This window comes from Oncorhynchus keta, chromosome 34, assembly GCF_023373465.1.
Source record: "Oncorhynchus keta strain PuntledgeMale-10-30-2019 chromosome 34, Oket_V2, whole genome shotgun sequence".
Taxonomy (NCBI): Eukaryota; Metazoa; Chordata; class Actinopteri; order Salmoniformes; family Salmonidae; genus Oncorhynchus; species Oncorhynchus keta.
The window spans coordinates 32,407,561-32,430,167 of record NC_068454.1 but is presented as its reverse complement, the minus strand read 5'-3'; the positions used below and the strand labels follow the sequence as shown (position 1 = coordinate 32,430,167).

The window sequence follows — 22,607 nt, the reverse complement described above, 5'->3', positions numbered from 1 at the left end:
CTCAGGTGCATCCTGTTTAATCATCCTTGGGATGTTTCTACAACTTGATTGGAGTCCACTTCTGGTAAATTCAATTGATTGTACATGATTTAGAAAGGCACACACCTGTCTATATAAGGTCCCACAGTTGACAGTGCATGTCAGAGCAAAAACCAAGCCATGAGGTCGAAGGAATTGTCCATTGAGCTCCGAGGCACAGATCTGGGGAAGGGTACCAAAACATTTCTGCAGTATTGAAGGTCCCCAAGAACACAGTGACCTCCATCATTCTTAAATGGAAGAAGTTTAGAACCACCAAGACTCTTCCTAGAGCTGGCCGCCTGGCCAAACTGAGCAATTGGGGGGGGAAGGGCCTTGGTCGGGGAGGTGACCAAGAACCCAATGGTCACTCTGACAGCGCTCCAGAGTTCCTCTGTGAAGATGGGAGAACCTTCCAGAAGGACAACCATCTCTGAGGCATTCCACCAATCAGACCTTTATGGTAGAGTGGCCAGACAGAAGCCACTCCTCAGTAAAAGACACATGACAGCCCGCTTGGAGTTTGCCAAAAGGCACCTAAAGGACTCTCAGACCATGAGAAACAAGATTCTCTGGTCTGATGAAACCAAGATTGAACTCTTTGGCCTAAATGTCAAGTGTCATATCTGGAGGAAACCTGGCACCATCCCTACGGTGAAGCTTGGTGGTGGCAGCATCATGTTGTGGGGATGTTTTTTAGCAGCAGGGATTGTGAGATTAGTCAGGATCGAGGGAAAGATGAACAGAGCAAAGTATAGGGAGATCCTTGATGAAAACCTGCTCCAGAGCACTCAGGACCTCAAACTAGGGTGAATGTTCACCTTCCAACAGGAATACCTCCTTCTCCCCCAAAAGATTTAGATGCAAGTGGCTGTTCCACTGGTGTCAATGTATGCACCTTGGATAAGAGCGTCTGCTAAATGACTTAAATGAAAATGTAAATGTAAAACACACAGCCAAGACAACGCAGTGTCTTTGAGTGGCCCAGCCAGAACCTGGACTTGAAGGGTCTGAATAGTTGTGTAAATGTGATATAACAAAATACCTATCCATGCATTGTAAGATCTGGCATGCTTTCGCAAATTCTGAGCAGAGGGACATAACCAAAATGTATCGAAATCTGGTGCCGACAGATGATGCATGCAACATCTGAGCAGGGGAACACAACCAATATCTGTCTCTCTGCTTGTTGAAATATAATTTTGCTGAGTCTACATTTGAATTAAAGTCATTCTCAATGTGACCCACCAGATTCAGAAGCTTAAAAACACTTTAAAAAAATTATGAAAACCCCATTCGATTTTACCCAAAACTTTGAGAGAAAAAAACGAAAACTGAAAACAAGTAATGCTGTTTTTTATTGTGTTTTATTTAGTTTTGGAGTCAAATACAGTAAAATAGTGTAAGTATCTTTTAGTTTTTGATACATTTAGTGGTTTGTTAATTATTTGATTTCATATTTTTACTACATTTACTATAATAACCTTGGGACACACACAGCACAGGTTGCCACATTGTAACATTGCACTTCACTTGGTTGGCACGTACCAACTAGTCGCTACAAAGTAACCTCGCTAAATGTATCAAAATATGCTGCTACTTTGTAACAGAATTATGACCATCTCGCATAAACGTTCGTTCCTTTCCGCCCATTTTCGAGATGACTTCGGTCTACTCCGTCAGTTGTTCGGCTTGTTCCGCCCATCATTCGGTCGTTCTCGATGGTGCCGCTGACGATTTGATTTTCGTCCCTCTCGTTCTCGGTGTTGTTGTTCTCGGTGACGCGACGGAGGTGTAGCCTGACGCGGTCTCTTACGTGTCGGCCTGAATAAAAGTGGAGCTCCGAGGGCCCGGGAGTGACCGAGGGAGTCTGTTTCGGTAAGAGAGGACTAGTGTCCAGGGGAAGAGAGACAAGGCGCGTCCCACATAAACTGTATTCTGGTCCGGTTCATATCGGATGAACAAAGAGATCATGGCGGCGGGCTTGTTTCAGGCAGTCATGCAGGCATGGAGGGAGGGGAGGCTTCTGCGGCTAGTATATAAAGGCAGGGAATGTGGAGTATGCTTGCTCGCCAGTCAGGATCGAGAACATTGCTTGTTTGGACAGCATAGTCTGTGATGCGACATTACAAGCAAATGCGCACTGTGATCAAACATGAGACTTTCTGCTTTCTATAGCCTATTGAAGGCTACTCGCGCGCTGTGGGTCTTCTTGCGCAGCAGCCTATCCCTCGCCTGTAGAGTAGAAATGCAAAGGGAGCTGTCTTAGATTTTATGTAGCCTAAAAAATGTAGTGGTCCTATAAGCCAAACTCAACTGCTAAATAATTGTTCGTACGAAAAATGTGTTGGGTATTATTGAACTTAAATTCTTAAAAGTGCAAAATTATGTATTGGCTTTCATAAACCAGAATAAGAAATTATGAGAAATGTCGATTTTATTTATAGGTTTATTTATAGGGGTAGGCCTAGTCCACTTGTCAAACCAACTCTTTGGGAGAAGGCTTGTTGCTGTGCTGTCCTAGTCTATAATAAGAAATCGTCAATTTAGACAAGTGCCCTAATTTGGTATTATTATGTATCCATATGCCTGGTTCGCTATAATAATATGACCCATCACGTAATGCCAGTCTATTTGCTTCTAGTCGTTTTTTTGTGCCAAAATAAAGTTATGTAAGTGTAGTCTAGTCAAAACATCCTCAAACGCATTAGGCCACTATGAGTTTTTGGTCAGCCTATTTTGGATATTCACTTATTATACCGCATGATATAATGTTATATATCGCTCTCAAAAGTTCACAAAAATTGTCGCGAACTAAATGTAAAACCAATGGTAAGCTATTTATGAATGGTATGACACAAAGAGGGCGTCGCTGCTCTCCATGTGGCTCTCTGTCTTGTCACTGAGCAGATATAAAGTCGATATGTACAATTGAATGTAAACACATATATTTACAGTTTGAAAATGTGTGATATGGTGGTTAGAGAAATCATTTTTTTTATACTGCCATGTTGCACTGAGCCTTGCTGTGGAAAACCACATTAGTGTCCGACTTTCAGCTGTCTCCCTCAACTTCAATTCTCGACTATTGTCTACAGTCGGTTACTTAAGCCTTACCGCTCGAACACACCCAGTGACTTCTGAAGAGGGATAACTCTGTAAGATTCAACAGAGACGTTATTCACTGTGACCGACTGTGATGCAGTGTGTGAGCTCACGATGCTTTCATTTCTGCCTTCTTTTGAATGGGACTTGAATAATGATTCAGCATTCTACACACTATTACTGTTGCATTGCTATTTAGTTAAAAAATCTTTTTTTTTGTAATTACATTGTCAAAATATTATTGTCAAAATCAATAGGCTACTACACTCATGGTTGATAGCTTTATTCCACAAATGTTCTTCTGTCATGCTCTTTCTCTATGGTTCTGAAAAGGTTCAATAAAATAAAAAGGGCAAGAAAACAGAGTTGACTATCAGGGCAGAATGAAGCTGTTTCTCTCCCTTTGTCTGCAACAGGCACCTCTTTCATGACCCTGCTTTTCCACTGAGGGAGGGTTTGTGGCTGCTGGCACTCCCTCCCCTCCACAACCAGACTACCATGTTTAGCAGCCAGCCAATGGTCACTGGTAGTAGGGGAATTGCCAACATTGTATTCTCTGACAGACAGAGCTGGCGCTGTTGGGGTGGCACTGGCAGACCAGACAGGCCAGACAAGTCATAACACATATGTGCCTATGGCTACAGACTGCCTGAGAGCACTGTCCCATGTGTGTGTTCTGTCCTAGCTATCCCTGTTAGGTGAAACATTTCTCTGGCTAGTCTAGAGACATGGCATATTGACAAGACAGAGGAGTAGGAGGCGGAAGTGTTTTGGGAATCTGGGAAAGGCCTCTAGCGGATAAAGCCATTGCATGACATGTTGGTAATGGGTTTCTGGCAGTGCACATGTTTGCCAAGTCTGAGTTGGTCGGACTCTGTGGAGTTTAGCAACAGCTATTGGAGAATATTTAAGCTTAAAGGTCTAGAGAAGGAAGAAAATGGCTTGAGTCCAAAATGGCACCCTATCCCCTTTATAGTGCATTACTTTTGACCAGAGGCCAGCACACTATCCCGTAAATAGTGCACTACTTTTGGCCAGCGCTCTATGGGTCTCTGGTCAAAAGGCGACTCACGGGCCAAATAATTTTATCTGGCCACCCAAGTTTTCTGAGAAAAAATTCATTGTTTTTAAAGATTTTTTTGTTGGACATAAAAGACTGGAAAATCACTAAGGAATTAGCTCAAAATTATTTTAATTTCGTAAATCTGTTCCCAAGTATTCCCACGCATAAATAGCGAGGCATATGTGATTGTATTCCACTGTAATTAAGGTTTAAAATGATTCTGTTTCTGTCAAATATTGTTTGGGATTCTTGCGGTCTGTTTGCACTGTACAAATGATTTAGAACTATGTTCCGGCCCTCCGACCATCCGCACAAGGAAAGATCAGCCCACGGCTGAATGTTATCGGGGACTCCTGATGTAGGGTATAGGATGCCATTTCAGGTGCAGCCATGCTGTGTTTGGCAGCCATTAGGTGGATGTACACAGGCCTTCTGCTGAACAAGGTGTCCCAGAGGACCAGAGGGAAATGTCAGCTGCCCAAACCAAACACACGCTAGCTGCTAGGCCCTATACCCACGAGGAGGAAAGTGACGCATTCCTAGACAATGAGAAGAATGACCTCTCCAGGGGATAGTGCTGTGTGTTTGTGTCAAATCACATTTTATTGGTCGCGTAACACATATTTAGCAGATGTTATTGCAGGTGTAGGGAAATGCTTGTTAATGTGTGTGTGTGTTTATAACCTAGGAATGGGTCACTTCCTTACTCCGCTACGCCAGTCTCCAAGCTATTCCTCAGCCAGAACGGAATAATTTGTTCTTTATAGTAATGCCAAATGTTTTCCAAGGTTGTCTCAGGACATTCCTAAAAAGATTTCCAGCCCAAAAATCACATTGTCAAAGGGTAGCCCCAACTCTCTTATGTACCTTTAGAAGAGTATGATAAAGCTTAGGAATAGCCTTGAGAACTTCTCCACTTACATTGGACCTCTCAGTTACATCCGTAAGAAGCGGCTTCGCCCCGCTTGACTTCTGAGAGAGGTACAAGCTATCATGTTGCCAGTCAGTTACAAACAGTTATAAACAGTCACATAATCCACATCTGTTTCAATTATTAAATACTATGTTCATAAAAGATGGAAGGACGGCTGTGGGCAGTTTGCAGAAACACTTGCCTAACAGACAGTAGGTTGATTCTAGAGACAGGTTTTCCACTGATTTTCTTATTTACAATGACGGCCTACCGGGGAACAGTGGGTTAACTGCCTTGTTCAGGGGAACAGTGGGTTAACTGCCTTGTTCAGGGGAACAGTGGGTTAACTGCCTTGTTCAGGGGCAGAACGACAGATTTTTACCTCGTCAGCTCGGGGATTCAATCTAGCAACCTTTCGGTTACTGGCCTAACGCCCCAAATATCAGCTGGTGCCAGGTAACTAACTATCTGTTGAATCCTTCAAAAATAAGTACCAGTAGAAAGTACTACTAGTACTACTACTAAGTACTACAATACTCTCAACAAAAACCAGGTCAAACCAGCTGAAATGATCATCAGCATTACTGAGATTTTCTCCTTTTTTTTACCTTTATTTAACTAGGCAAGTCAGTTAAGAACAAATTCTTATTTTCAATGACGGCCTAGGAACAGTGGGTTAACTGCCTGTTCAGGGGCAGAACAACAGATTTGTACCTTGTCAGCTCAGGGATTCGAACTTGCAACCTTTCGGTTACTAGTCCAACGCTCTAACCACTAGGCTACCCTGCCGCCCCTTAACGATCATAACAAGACACCCATAAAATGTATCAGAAAGTCCCATCTAAGCCCTCTCTAACCCTAATGTCCTTCTCTCCCTTTTCCCCTACAGCTAAGTCGATGACCATGGAGTCGGGAGCAGAGGTTCATCAGGGAGGAGACACGGTAGTGTCAGAGACAGACAGCCAACATATCTCCCAGGCACAGATAGCCACCCTGGCACAGGTAAGTAGCCGGCCCATCAACCTACCACACACTAGTACAGTATAACATTACTACTACCATTCACAGGTAAGCCTACTCTGCCTCCCTACCACACACTTGCGCATTACAACTTCCACTCACTACCCCACTGACTAATCTATGACCGGACCCAGTCCCTCACAGGGTTGTGAATACTCACTGACTGATAGGGAATGGTCTGCCACTTCACACACCCAGCAGATATATACAGTATGACTCACTGGGAGACGGTAGTCAGCATGACCCTGTTGTACAAGAAATAGGAAGACATGGAAATAGTCCCCCCCCACAACTTCAGTTACAGCAGAACAGGCTGATGCAAGCAGGAGAATGTCACAAAATATACTGTACATACTGACATCATTCACGCTTCCGCTTCATTCCCATATGCACACAAATGCAGTAAATATGTATACATACAGAGACAAACAAATGTAGCAAACAGGTATTTTTATAAACAGAAGTAGTAGGACCCAGAAAACCTCAAGTTTTTCCAGACCAGGAGAACTCGGGGGTTCTAGTTATAGGTGTGTGTCCCCTGGACAGCAGGATTATGTTTATGCTTTGCAGGTTTCCATGGCAGCAGGTCACGCCACATCCAGCGGTCCTACAGTCACCCTGGTGCAGCTGCCCAATGGCCAGACGGTCCAGGTTCACGGCGTCATCCAGGCCGCTCAGCCCTCTGTCATACAGTCACCACAGGTCCAGACTGTTCAGGTGAGTAGACCTTCTCATCTAACCTTTATTTATAGAGCTTTGTCGTCAAGATAAAAAACTTTAACAAAATCCTAGCTTAGAAACAACAACTTAGCCCTAGAAGAAATCACTGTGACCCCAACCAGACCTGGTCATAATAAACCAGTTATGATCACCAACCCTGGTGTTGAAGAAATACAGTGTATGTAAGTATTTTTTCCTGCCCAGCACTAACACACCTGATTGGACTTTTCCAGATCTCCACCCTAGCAGAGAGTGAAGACTCTCAGGAGTCAGTGGACAGTGTGACTGACTCTCAGAAACGCAGAGAGATCCTCTCACGACGCCCCTCATATAGGTACACTTTGGTGTGTGTGATAATGCAGTGCTGTGATTACTGAAGGTGTTTCTTGGTGTTTATCTGACATCCTGCCCTCTAACCCTAACAGGAAGATCCTGAATGACCTGTCATCAGGTGACACCCCAGGGGTTCCCAGGATCGAGGAAGAGAAGTCGGAGGAGGACACAGCGCCCGCCATCACCACGGTTACCATGCCCACATCATGCCCCATCTACCAGACCAGCAGTGGCCAGTACAGTACGTCACGTTTGACCCTTTGTTCTTTTACTCAACAATATCATGGTCATCGGAGCAGCAAAAGTTATTTTTTCAGTCACTGACAGAGGTAATTTAAGAGGGTATTTTAAGCAAGATGTTTAGTTGCTAATGTTACAACCTTATTATTTTCCTTCTCTCGCTCTCTCTTTGTCTGCCCTCATTCTCTGGCTCTCTTTGTCTCTCTCTTGCTCTCTCCTTCCCTCTCCTCTCCCAGTCGCCATCACCCAGGGCGGGGCAATCCAGCTGGCCAATAACGGAACAGACGGGATCCAGGGACTGCAGACCCTGACTATGACCAACGCTGCGGCCGCCCAGCAGGGCACCACCATCCTGCAGTACGCTCAGACCTCGGACGGCCAGCAGATCCTGGTGCCAAGCAACCAGGTGGTAGTGCAAGGTGAGTGGTAGTGCCTTACCTCTTGATATGGATAAAAACACACAGTCAATCGGAGTGTTTGAGATCGTTTGGATCGTTTCCATTGTTCCCCAGCTGCGTCAGGAGATGTGCAGGCCTACCAGATCCGCACGGCCCCCACTAGCACCATCGCCCCTGGGGTGGTCATGGCCTCCTCCCCTGCCCTGTCTGGCCAGGGGGGCCCAGAGGTAGAAGTTACCCGCAAGAGAGAGGTCAGACTCATGAAGAACAGGTAAGGACAGAGTGGGGTTCCCTTTGGAGACCTGTAAACCTTATAATAAGCCATTTTAGGGCTTATATATGCTACAAGTAAACAAACATTATACCTGCTTGTATTAAGTAAAGTGTAACCAAGACCATCAATTCGTTCAATTACAATAACGTCATGTGTGGTGACGGATTGCTAGATACAAGACCGATAACATACAACACAAAACATGTACAGCATAAAGGAGTGGAAGAATTCTATGCAGCCACAGGCTATATATACACATACAGTGCCTTGCGAAAGTATTCGGCCCCCTTGAACTTTGCGACCTTTTGCCACATTTCAGGCTTCAAACATAAAGATATAAAACTGTATTTTTTTTGTGAAAAATCAACAACAAGTGGGGTGGGACACAATCATGAAGTGGAATGACATTTATTGGATATTTCAAACTTTTTTAACAAATCAAAAACTGAAAAATTGGGCGTGCAAAATTATTCAGCCCCTTTACTTTCAGTGCAGCAAACTCTCTCCAGAAGTTCAGTGAGGATCTCTGAATGATCCAATGTTGACCTAAATGACTAATGATGATAAATACAATCCACCTGTGTGTAATCAAGTCTCCGTATAAATGCACCTGCACTGTGATAGTCTCAGAGGTCCGTTAAAAGCGCAGAGAGCATCATGATGAACAAGGAACACACCAGGCAGGTCCGAGATACTGTTGTGAAGAAGATAAAGCCGGATTTGGATACAAAAAGATTTCCCAAGCTTTAAACATCCCAAGGAGCACTGTGCAAGCGATAATATTGAAATGGAAGGAGTATCAGACCACTGCAAATCTACCAAGACCTGGCCGTCCCTCTAAACTTTCAGCTCATACAAGGAGAAGAATGATCAGAGATGCAGCCAAGAGGCCCATGATCACTCTGGATGAACTGCAGAGATCTACAGCTGAGGTGGGAGACTTTGTCCATAGGACAACAATCAGTCGTATATTGCACAAATCTGGCCTTTATGGAAGAGTGGCAAGAAGAAAGCCATTTCTTAAAGATATCCATAAAAAGTGTTGTTTAAAGTTTGCCACAAGCCACCTGGGAGACACACCAAACATGTGGAAGAAGGTGCTCTGGTCAGATGAAACCAAAATTGAACTTTTTGGCAACAATGCAAAACGTTATGTTTGGCGTAAAAGCAACACAGCTCATCACCCTGAACACACCATCCCCACTGTCAAACATGGTGGTGGTGGCAGCATCATGGTTTGGGCCTGCTTTTCTTCAGCAGGGACAGGGAAGATGGTTCAAATTGATGGGAAGATGGATGGAGCCAAATACAGGACCATTCTGGAAGAAAACCTGATGGAGTCTGCAAAAGACCTGAGACTGGGACGGAGATTTGTCTTCCAACAAGACAATGATCCAAAACATAAAGCAAAATCTACAATGGATTGGTTCAAAAATAAACATATCCAGGTGTTAGAATGGCCAAGTCAAAGTCCAGACCTGAATCCAATCGAGAATCTGTGGAAAGAACTGAAAACTGCTGTTCACAAATGCTCTCCATCCAACCTCACTGAGCTCGAGCTGTTTTGCAAGGAGGAATGGGAAAAAATGTCAGTCTCTCGATGTGCAAAACGGATAGAGACATACATACCCCAAGCGACTTACAGCTGTAATCGCAGCAAAAGGTGGCGATACAAAGTATTAACTTAAGGTGGCTGAATAATTTTGCACACCCAATTTTTCAGTTTTTGATTTGTTAAAAAAGTTTGAAATATCCAATAAATGTCGTTCCACTTCATGATTGTGTCCCACTTGTTGTTGATTCTTCACAAAAAAATACAATTTTATATCTTTATGTTTGAAGCCTGAAATGTGGCAAAAGGTCGCAAAGTTCAAGGGGGCCAAATACTTTCGCAAGGCACTGTATTTACAAATACAAATGAAGAAAAACTTCAAGAGTTTTTGGCACAAAACTAGAAGCTGCTCTAGAGAAGACGATGTGTACCATCCCATGCTAGCTGAGCCAATAGCCAGAGGTTTCCCTAACTGTGTCTTGGTTCTTGTTGTGTCACAGAGAGGCGGCCCGCGAGTGTCGCAGGAAGAAGAAGGAGTATGTCAAGTGTCTTGAGAACCGCGTGGCCGTGCTGGAAAACCAGAACAAAACCCTCATAGAGGAACTGAAAGCACTTAAAGACCTGTACTGCCATAAATCTGAGTAGCTTCAAAATAACCCATCCTAGCCCAACTGTCACTCCCTATTCAGCGGGCATCAGACTGCCCACTGACCTGTACAGAGACTCTGCCAAGCATTGGCCTACGGGCATGACCCATGACATCTGAAGCAAGAGGATGTGAGAGAGAAGACAGAATGAAAATGGATTGATGGACGGGAGATCAGTGATGGACAGTGCTTTGTGGGAATTGTAGTAAACATGACCACTTTGGCCCATACGTCCCCCAATCTCCCATCCACCAATCCATTTTCACCCTGTCTTCTCTCTCACATCCTCTTGCTTCCACTCCTTCTTCTCCCGCTCACTTGTTATCCACCTTTTCATCTTTCTTTGCCTCTCCCAACTTCTCTCAATATTATCCCACCGCGGAACTGAAATGATGAGGATTCATTCGTCAGTTGTGGTTCCAGGGATAACGTGGTGAAACATAACACTAACTCTTTTACACTATTCAAGCTTCTTGTTTGGGGTTTGAATACTGGGAAGAGAAGTCACAGACTTCTGACATAGTCATTTGTTATTAACCCAAAGCCTCGTATGTCTTCACTAACAATGGTTAGCCAATCAAACCATAGGGTTAGTGTCTGAATGTCCAATCAGCTCAAGAGGAAGTCAAGACAAGGAAGTCAAGGTAGCCTCCAGAACCCTGGCATTGGAGTCAGTTAAGACATTGTAGATTTCTCTGGGCCCGGTTTCCCAAAAGCATCTTAAGGCTAAGTTCATCGTTAGAACCTTTGTAGGAGCCTCGTTAAATCTCGTTATTAACATTGCACTTGAAAGCGCTCGTAATCTAACGCATGCTTCAGACCACTCGTAGAACAGCAGTGCGTCGTTAGATGCTTTTTTTGCCCTCTTTTATGTACAGAAGATCTCCGCTAAACATCACATGGTTTATCCGTCTCTCTGTGTCCGATGATAACTTCAGAACAATGTTGACTACAAATGCAAAGGTGCCAATGTCTTTGTAATTGATACAAACAAGCAACGTATAAAAATATGCTTCAAATGAAAACCGAGATGACTGGATTAAAATATAAACAGTAGGAAGTAGGCCTATTTCAGTCCTATTGAAATACTTACCATGTTCAATCAATTGAGTTCTATTTTGCTACTTGTAGGCTACTGTTTGTAATTTGTCTCAATATATTTCATGATGTGTAGCCTAACGTGCTTAATGATGTGACAAATCTTTGATTTAGTGGGTAAGCATTAGACTAAGGCGCCTCAATATTTGCATCCATGGGTGGTAATATCCGTAGCCGCGGGAAGTAAGGGTGCTGAGGGTGCTGCATCACCCCCTCATAAATCACAATAAACCAAATTAGTGCACTCGGCCTTTGAATAAACCAAATTGGTGCACTAGGCCTTTATTACCCCTGTATGAGCGGGGAAAAATACTCATCCGCAGAGCAGGGGAAAGCCCCCCAACTCGCCCGTCGACAAACAATTTCAGCACCCCCACGCCAAAACAGCTTCCTGCGGCCATGGTAATATCACTCTAGGAGCTGATCTGTCGTCAGTATTGTGAAATAATTATAATGTTGAGGAAAGTTCCCTTTCTTTCAATCCTATCAGTATCAACACATGATCAAACAACGCTCTTAAGCGAGCGTTCTCTCTGTGTGGTGTTTTGGGAAACTCATGTTACATCTTTGGGAAAGATACATTGTTAAAACACGCCTAAATTCCATCGCTATCAGGAAACCGGGCCCTGCTCAGTAGATCATATGAGATCAGATTATGTTCTTTTCTAGATCTCAGTGCTTAGGTTAAACCTCCATAATCAGTATAACCCATCAACTCGGATTCATCTTACATTTCAAGTGTCTTGGGTATTTTCTGTATTTCGTTACATTTTGATATCTGAGATTTGAGCTACTTTTGTTACGCTCTAAAGATTGTTGCTAGGTGGTGGTGGAATATGGATCCCATATAACTACTGAAGAAAACAGATTCATGTCTGAATACTGGAAAAAGTTGTCAGTACACACTACATATGGTTAATGGGTTAATGGCAATTATCTGAGATTAAATTCACCTAAGTAAATCTTGTTGGAATAGATACATTTGTAATCTCCGGCATACACATATTTATGGTGTGTGTACTACTGTACATACATTCAGTACATACATTACCGTTCAAACGTTTGGGGTCACTTAGAAATGTCCTTGTTTAAAAAAATAATAATAATAAAAGGCTGGGGGCCAAGGCTGGGGGCCTAGTTTTCTGGGGCCATGAAAAGAACATCAAATTGATCAGAAACACAGTGTAGGCATTGTTAATGTTGTAAATTACTATTGTAGCTGGAAATGGCAGATCTTTTTATGAATTTTCTACATCGGTGTACAGAGGCCTGTTTTAAAAGGCTAACTGATCATTCTAGGCAAGAGTTCCTCTGTCCAGTGCCTGTGTTCTTTTGCCCATTGGCCAGTCTGAGATATGGCTTTTTCTTTGCAACTCTGCCTAGGCCAGCATCCCGGATGTGCCTCTTCACTGTTGACATTGAGACTGGTGTTTTGCGGGTACTATTTAATGTTTAATGTTTCTCAAACTCTAATGTACTTGTCCTCTTGCTCAGTTGTGCACCGGGGCCTCCCACTCCTTTTCCCATTCTGGTTAGAGCCAGTTTGCGCTGTTCTGTGAAGGGAGTAGTACACAGCGTTGTACGAGATCTTCAGTTTTTTGGCAATTTCTCGCATGGAATAGCCTTTATTTCTCAGAACAAGAATAGACTGACGAGTTTCAGAAGAAAGTTATTTGATTCTGGCCATTTTGAGCCTGTAATCAAACCCACAAATGCTGATGCTCCAGATACTCGACTAGTTTAATCAGGACACCAGTTTTCAGCTGTGCTAACATAATTGCAAAAGGGTTTTCTAATGATCAATTAGCCTTTTAAAATGATAAACTTGGATTAGCTAACACAACGTGCCATTGGAACACAGGAGTGATAGTTGCTGACAATGGGCCTCTGTATGCCTATGTAGATATTCCATAAACAATCTGCCGTTTCCAGCTACAATAGTCATTTACAACATTAACAATGTCTACACTGTATTTGTGGTCCTTCTGTGGCTCAGTTGGTAGAGCATGGCGCTTGTAACGCCAGGGTAGTGGGTTCAATTCCCGGGACCACCCATACGTAGAATGTATGCACACATGACTGTAAGTCGCTTTGGATAAAAGCGTCAGCTAAATGGCATATATTATTATTATTATATTATTTCTGATCAATTTGATGTTATTTTAATGGGAAAAACATTTGCTTTTCTTTCAAAAACAAGGACATTTCTAAGTGACCCCAAACTTTTGAACGGTAGTGTATACGATTACATTAACATTTCGTTAGTAGGTTTATGTAGGACTTGGGATCAATCTTCCAACATCACAGACATAGATACTTTATATTCTGTTTATGATAGGATAAAGTAGTACCATATTGTATTACATATTGATTTTTTTTTTTGATATAATTACTGTACATGGAGCCTACAGCATGTGTAGATTTTACTATGATATTTCTATTGATTTGATAAGAAAATTGTTATGCATAATATGAAACCAATATAGATTAACGTATTTGTATCATATACTGCAGCACATAAAAAAATATAAAAATATATCATGTGTATTCCTTTAGCTTACCAGGCCTATTACAATGTCGGCAGCTATTTAAGAAAAAGGCCTTTTTTAAACTCACCATGCTTTGTGTTGCTCTGCTCATCTTCTTTTGAGACAGGCGAGTGAACAGCTTGTTGGAAGCTATTACGACCCATAAGACATATTAGTTCAATTAGTCCTCTGGGTTTCATTAAGCTGTAAATGGCTAAGAAATAAATGTGATTCTGCCAGCCACACCACTCATCTGTACAGAGGACTGAGAGCCCTAAGTGGTTGTAAAAGCCTCTTGCGAATGTTGTAACATGCTTACTATAAATGCATTTCATCACAGAGCACCCCCCGCCGCCGCCCGCCTAGGAAGAAACACCATCATAAAATGAAAGCTTCTTTTCTTTTTGTTAGATATTATGTCATATGTAATGTCACGGTACAGTAAATGCATTTCTTCCTACATTTTTTGCCTTTGTTTGTACTTTATAAATAAGAATTCATTTTAGACACTAGAATATTCCTGAATTGAATGTGAAATAAATACATGGTTCAGCCAACTCCAAACCTGTAATATCTTTAAAAAAAACAAACATTATTTGTGGAAATAATCAGCACCAAAATCGTAGTTTGTTCGTCTTTTTGTATTCAGGAGGACGCATCAGGAATCTAAATATATTGATCCTGGGTGAACCATGAAAAACAAATCAACACATTGGAATTGGAATGTATCTTCAGTGTGAATACCCAGATTCATCTCATGCACATCAAACATATAACAAAGCATAACTTCTTGAGTTTTCTGTTAGGATGGGGGTAGTTTGTTAATGGTTATCATTTTTACTGTGTTTGTACGTTGAGATTCAGTCAATCCAGTGTCACTCTGCTTGCTTTATTTTTCTACATTAAAAGACTGTTTATAATGTACAGCATTCATCATATTATGTGAATGGTATTGTAAAAAGAAAAGTGGGTTGGGTTCGTGTGAAATGGTCACAGAAAGTAATGTTTCTGATTATCATTGTGCAAGGGTATCACTGTAATTGTGTTCTTCTGTTGCTTGCAAAAGGCAAAGCCATCTTTTGAGTCGTATGAATCATTACCTTGTCCTGGCGCTATTCTTTCAGTTTTTACAGACGCTTTGACAAGTCATTTGTGAGGCTGAATCCAAGCATGACAAATTGCAGAGGTAATCTCTTAGCAGAGCTTTTTCAGGGTAGATTATGGACTCATGCTGAAGGGAAGCAATTTGACACAGCACACCTTGAGTTTCAGCTTTGCCAGCTCTGTAAAACTCATTATTTTATGACCCGAGCAGAACTGAGCAGAGCAGGTCAATGGCGCTTACAAAACAGTAGGTGAGGTTTGCTTGAACAGAAGAAGAATTAATCTTGAATTAATCTTGACAAAATACCAGTGAAGATACCAAGAGGTAAACTTGCCTATAGGCTTTTGTATTTAGCATTTCATTCAATTTAAGTAGCTGAATGAACAAAAAAAATATCAATAGCCTACAGTGGTTTGGTTTCTGTACCATTTTGAGGTACACAACCTGGCTTTACTTCCTGCATGAACAGCCTGTCATAGTGGAACTTTGAACAATAACCTTTTTCTAAACTTTTGTGCCCTGTTTGAATATTGCCAATTTTACAAATTGTAATCTTTAAATACCATTTATTGTACATAATGTAATCCTGTTAAGGGAGGTTTTATTGTGTTCCAGTTGTGTATCTGTCCATTGTATATACTGTCTGTGAACAGCATTAAACTAAAGCGCCTAACGATCCACACTTTAGACAGATACAAAGTCGCGGGGAATAGGGGTGCTGTCCTCTGATCAATAAAGAAATAAACAATTCATCCAATTAATGCACTAGGCCTTTATTACTCCTGTAGAAGTGGAGCGAAGCAAAGTACTTGTCAGCAGACAAAAAATCTAGGAAAAATGTCAGCACCCCCACCCCGAAACATCTTTCCACAGCCATGGACAGATAGACATTTTGAAAGCGCTATGTGACACATTGTACCACTCTTTTGTAAACATTTATGCCACAATAAATTGCATTCAAAGTGCCTTATTTGTCATCATTTTATAGACTGTTTTTAACTGTCAAAACAATAACATGTTCGATATGGACGCGCAAATCATCAGACAACGTTCATTTCCTGGTTATTATCCGTTTGCTCTGGTGGTGTTACATTTGGCGAGCACAGCAAATAACCACAGAGCTAGCGTGATGTCAAGGTAAAGATCAGCTTACCTTGTTAGCCAGATCATTTCTCTCAAGACAGCCAATAATATAACTAAACTAAATGTAGCTAGCATACGAGTCCAATGTTTAACGGCCACATTGTTTACATCAAAAGTTAGCTAGCAGCAGTAATTATCTCACTATCAACCTCTCTCTCCCCCCTCACCAATCTGTCTCTCCTAGCTCTTCGTCCACTTCCTCCAAAACGCAAATATATTTTACCCAGGTATATAACTCATTTAGTTTCAATTAAGAAATATACTGTAGTTTTAATTATGCACTAGCTTGTGCTACGCATGTATTATTGACCTTGCATTACTAGACCTAGCTAGTGGTTTGTTTATATTGTAAAGCTATAGGAGACTATTGTACAAATGCTAATGCTGATAATGTTTATTTTTATTTATTTTTTTCTCCCCAGTTTTGACATATCCAATTCGTAGTTACAGTCTTGTCCCGTCGCTGCAAAGGTCAAGAGCCGTGCATCCTCCGAAACACAACCCTGCCAAGCCGCGCTGCTTATTGACACACTGCCCATTTAAACCGGAAGCCAACCGCACCAATGTTTCAGAGGAAACACCGTCAAACTGGCGTGCGCCAAACCCTCCCCTAACCCGGACGACGCTGGAACAATCGTTCGCCGTCTCGCGGTCGAAGCCGGCTGCAACACAGCCCAGGATCGATGCACCAGTCGGAAGGCAACTTGTGATAATGTAGAACTGCATATTAATTACACCAGGATGATACATGAAGCAAACAAATTACAACTTTATTTCAAGCAACATGTATTTTGAAATTAAATCAGATAACCTTAAATAATTCCTTTCTGCACACACTCATGTGCTAGTAATATCTCTCTCCTGTGCATGTCATCCTTAAGGCCTACCTACCTTCATTACAAGGATAGGGCTTGCACTAATCCATTTCATGACGGCATATACAGTAGCTGTAGAAGTCAAACCGGATATCCTTCAACATAGTTAGCCTCATTAATTGTCCAATGAAAAAGAAAAACCCACACACTGGTCTTGCCAGTGTCAGCCTTTTCAATTCTTTCAAGTTATTAGCAAATTATTCCCACACACTACAAAAGGCTGAAGAGGGGAGAATGGTTCATAATAATGGATGGAATGGTATCAAACACACTGACACAATGTGTTTGACGTGTTCGATACGTTCCATTTTTTCCATTCCAGCCATTACTACGAGCCCATTCTCCATTACTACGAGCCCATTCTCCATTACTACGAGCCCATTCTCCATTACTACGAGCCCATTCTCCATTACTACGAGCCCATTCTCCATTACTACGAGCCCATTCTCCATTACTACGAGCCCATTCTCCATTACTACGAGCCCATTCTCCATTACTACGAGCCCATTCTCCATTACTACGAGCCCATTCTCCATTACTACGAGCCCATTCTCCCCAATTCAGGTGCCTCAGGCCATCTGTGACACACACATAAATTATCTCTGATATGTGATTGTGTTTCCTATTTCTAATATAATTTCAAATGGAGAAAACATCTCAACAAATTGTAAACAATGTGTGAGGATTTACTAATCCGGTTTCAGTATAGAAATGATGTTCAAGTGCATTAAACATGTCCACGAGCTCAATATTATATCAGCTGCAAATCTGTGCAATATAATCAGACAAAATGAGAGTAAGTGACAATCCAAATAAACCAGACAAACAAGGAATGTTAAATGACCAAAAAATGCACTATACTTAAATCGAAGAATCAACACTATTTCATATCATACAAAGAATGCATATGTAAATGGTTAGTGGGTTTAAACATTCATCTTACTCCAAAACAAGATATGATAGTTAGATGAGTAGTGTCTATTACAAATAATAGCCAGAATGTCAAGGCTGGAACAGAAACCTGCACACACAGTAGCTAGACCTCTAAGAGCAAGGTTGTCCATGCATGTTCTAGGTCTATGCATTGTTACTTTTAACGGTATTTTGGTAGTCCTACAACCAATTGTAACAGTAAACCAATAGCATATATAACACGTTGGAGATATACCCTTCAGTCTCTCCAGGACTTGGGACTTTCTTTGGGACATTCATCCACAGACAGGATTTATCAGCTTTCACAGGTCTCTGTATCTGAGGTTAGGAAACAGAAATTAGTCCAGGACTTGCTTCATTATTCTCAAGTGATATAACATTTTATATTTTTGTTGCAATTGTGTTTTTGTATTTTCATAGTTCTCTCTTTGGTCCTGGAAATCTGTTCATTAGCTAGCTACTAGCTATGTAGCTAACATAGTTGATTTTACCAGGTCAAGCTAAGAGGGGTCCTGAAAGACACTCTTCCCCTGGTACTGCTGCTCATTCCGTTCACCAGCTCCGGAGGTCTACGTCACCGGCCTTCTATGCGTCACTGAACAGAATTCATTACCACCAACCGCAACTGTCTTGTCTCATTACGTCCACCTGGTTCCCATTCCCCCTGATTAATATGTGTATATATGTGCCCTCTGTTCCCCATTGTCCTTGTCGATCATTGTCCCATGTTTGTTGGTTGTGTGCTCTGTGGTATCGGTCTTCATGCTACGTGTTATTGTGCACTTGTTATTACGGGTCTCGTCCCGTGTATTATTTAGAGGTTTTACACCTCACTCTATTGTTTGGGTTACATCCCTGTGTTTTATATATATATATATATATATATATATATATATATATATATATATATATATATATATATATATATATATATACACGTGTTTGTTTTTGGGCTTTGTCCCCATTGTTTTCATGATGTACTTGATTTTAGGTTCCTATCATTATACAGCGTGACAACAGGGGTGTCCATTGAAAGTAGACTAGAAACAACTGGAACCTAAAACACATCCACCATGAGCACCCACGAAATTAGCCTAAAAACAGGCAAACCAAATTAAAACCCACACCAAACTTAGAGACAAGAAGCAAACCAAAAAGTGGAGCAAAACGAATACAGGGAAGATCAGATAAAGGATTGTTTGTCTAGAAATCAAATAGGGAGAGCCAACTAAAGGTGTCAACCCTCCACATCTCTCAAAATATATGCCATTTAGCAGACGCTTTTATCCAAAGCGACTTACAGTCATGTGTGCATACATTCTACGTATGGGTGGTCCCGGGGAACGAACCCACTACCCTGGCGTTACAAGCGCCATGCTCTACCAACTGAGCTACAGAAGGACCTCAAGACCAACAGACAACACTTCTGTAAATGACAAAAAGACGGAATCACAAAGCCATGTTAAGTTCGTAAGAAAACAAGCCTGTCTTTTTGGACTTTCAGGATTTAAAGACACTCGTACTTCTCAAGCAGTTAAAAAATTGCCTTCACAAAAAGGGTTGCTACCTACATCTATGAGCACAAGGATCTCACTCCTGAGAAAGCTGCAGTTCTTGTAGAAGACCAAAGCACCCAGTAGTTATCTCTACGCAAAGAGCAATCCAGAGAAGTCACCTCCTACTGTGAGATTTCAGTCCTTTTCTACAGTGCCCAAAGATAAGGATTGGCGCCAAACTGTTTTTTTTGTATCTGCCAGTTTGTCATTACTACCGTGGGAAAGGACACATTGTCTCTGTGTCCTAAGTTGAAACATAACAATAAGAGAGAGGAAAAGCAGTTTGTTCTTGTGGGAGCACTACAGCCCATTAAGTTTCTGTTGTGACTGGTGTATCTCCTAAACAACATTTTGGATTGGATGTGCATGGACCCTTTGTTTCAGATGTGTTTGTGTTTCTGCAGAGTGGCTATGCTGTTAAGTAGCCGGTGAAGATACTGCGAGATACTGGGCAGCACAGTTATTCATTTGAAGGGTGTATTGCTTTTGTCTGACACTTCAACAACTGATTACAGTGTGTTAGTGCAAGGTGTGGAGTTGGGTTGCATGGAAGTTCTTTTGTATAATGTGGAACTTGAGTCTGATCGTTGGAGTGAGGCCTAGCCTACCAGTGACAGGGGTCTCATTCCTTTTGGGAAACGATTTGGCTGGAGTGAAGGTCGTGGCAAATCCTGTCATTTGTAAGGAACCTAGAGTAGAGGAACCTGATTGGTAATCAGAAAAGTACCCTAGAGTGTTCCCAGTGTGTGCTGTTACACGTGCTGTCTAAGAAAGTCGCCAGGAAGAAGTCTAGTGTTGAGGAGGATGTCAACAATCCCACCATGGTAGATCTGTCTGAGACGTTTATCGGGGATCCTGATTTCGGTAAACCTCCTGAACTGACCTCTCCCTTGAAAACCCCAAAGGTGAGTCTCCTGAGTGACGCAGTGGTCTAAGGCACTGCATCGCAGTGCTAGCTGTACCACTAGAGATCCTGGTTTGAGTCCAGGCTCTGTCGCAGCCAGCCTTGATGGGGAGACCCATGGGGCGGCGCACAATTGGCCCAGCGTCGTCCGGGTTAGGGGAGAGTTTGACAAGGCAGGGATGTTCTTGTACCATCACACACTAGTGACTCCTGTGTCAGGCAGGGTGCAGTGTACGCTGACACGGTCGCCAAGTGTATGGTGTTTCCTCCAACACATTGGTGTGGCTGGCTTCAGGATTAAGCGGGCATTGTGGCAAGAAGCAGTGCGGCTTGGCTGGGTTGTGTTTCGGAGGATGCACAGCTCTGGACCTTCGAGTCCGTATCGGAGTTGCAGCGATGGGACAAGACTGTAACTACCAATTGGATACCACGGAATTGGGGACAAAAGGGGGTAATAAAACAACAAAAAAATAAACCTCAAAGGTGAGTTTGTAAGACTTGATGTCTAGGAAGCAGCTAATTGCTGAACAGAGAAAATAAGTTTCCTTCTCCCCTCTTGTTGCTGATATACGTCCAGAGGAGTTTGATTAAATGTGTGGGTGTTACTTTGACAGAGTTGGTGTTCTAATAAGGAAATGGCATTCTGGGCCACTTTTTGGGCCCAATGTTTCTCAAATTGTTGTTCCAGTTACGCTTTTTTTGTTTGTTGAATTTTTAACCCCTTTTCTCCCCAATTTCGTGGTATCCAATTGTTTTAGAAGCTACTATCTTGTCTCATCGCTACAACTCCCGTACGGGCTCGGGAGAGACGAAGGTTGAAAGCCATGCGTCCTCCGATGCACAACCCAACCAAGCCGCACTGCTTCTTAACACAGTGCGCATCCAAACCGGAAGCCAGCCGCACCAATGTGTCGGAGGAAACACCGTGCAACATTGGTTAGTGTGCACTGCGCCCGGCCCGCCACAGGAGTCAAGGATATCCCTACCGGCCAAGCCCTCCCTAACGACGCTGGGCCAATTGTGCGTCGCCCCACGGACCTCCCGGTCGCGAACCCAGAGTCTCTGGTGGCACAGCTGGCGCTGCAGTACAGCACCCTTAAACACTGCGCCACCCGGGAGGCCCCCTGTTCCAGTTACTCTTTGACAAGAGATACTGAGGTTGGCTCACAATGGTATTATGGCAGGCCATCTTGGGGTCAACAAGACGTATGACCGTATCTTGCATAAATTCTTCTGGCCTGGTCTGAAACAAGACTTACTATAAATCCTGTTGTGCTTGCTAGCGGATGGGTAAACTGAACCAAGTTGAACCGGTTGCACCTTTGCTGCCTATTCCTGCTTTGGACAAACCGTTCAGCATGGTTCTGGTGGATTGTGTTGGTCCTTTGCCCATTTCCCGGAGGCCATTCCACTGAGAAAAATCACAGCTCCGTGTGTTGTTAAGGCCCTGGTGAAATTATTTTCAGCGTTTGAGCTCCCGCAGTTAGTGCAAACAAAGATTTGAATTTCATGTCAAAGGTTTTCCCGCCACTACTACAGCAATTGAGTGTTACCCATTGCCCCTCTAGTGCCTACCACCCAGAGTCTCAAGGTGCTCTTGAGAGATTTTATCAGACTTTGAAGTCAATGTTAAGAGCTTACTGCTTTGAGTTTGAGAAAGACTGGGATGAATGGATCCCTCTTGTGCTGTTTTCAGCACAGGAGGTTGTTCAGGAATGTCTTGGTTTTAGTCCGAATGAGCTTGTGTTTGGACATCATGCCAGAGATCCTTTGAGCTTGTTGAGAGAGAGGTTGCTGCAGGGCAACACCTTAAACACAAAAACAAATGATACAGATTGCACCGCATGTGTGAGTTTGCCAGTGAGAATCTGGAGAAGGCGCAAATTAAAATAAAAGTTTGGTGCAATCGAAGGCCCGAAGCCGCACTTTTGATGTGGGTGACCAAGTCCTGGTTTTGTTGCCCATTCTGGGGTCACTGTTTCAAACTCGCTTTTCAGACCCTTACCCTGTAGTGAAAAAAATGGTCATCTAGATTGCATCATCGCCACACCGGAGTGCAGGGGGAAAAAACCTGGCTGTGTCATGTCAACATTTTGAAATCATACTTCACCCTCTATGATCGGGCGGAGAAGTCAGTGGAAACCGGTAGTGATATTCTGCTTTTAGTCTTCCTCAAAAGCAC

At 42.6% G+C, this 22,607-nt stretch overlaps 1 protein-coding gene across 1 annotated transcript; it reads left to right on the top strand.

Annotated features, from left to right (window-relative positions):
- Nucleotides 1-1,728: 1,728 nt before the first annotated feature.
- On the top strand, nt 1,729-15,979 carry LOC118366962 (cyclic AMP-responsive element-binding protein 1). The gene is made up of 8 exons (XM_035749836.2): nt 1,729-1,896; nt 5,989-6,101; nt 6,690-6,836; nt 7,073-7,173; nt 7,265-7,413; nt 7,649-7,831; nt 7,925-8,081; nt 10,137-15,979. The coding sequence occupies exons 2-8, from the start codon at nt 5,997-5,999 to the stop codon at nt 10,279-10,281; spliced, it is 987 nt and encodes a 328-aa protein (XP_035605729.1). The 5' UTR covers nt 1,729-1,896; nt 5,989-5,996; the 3' UTR covers nt 10,282-15,979.
- Nucleotides 15,980-22,607: the final 6,628 nt, after the last annotated feature.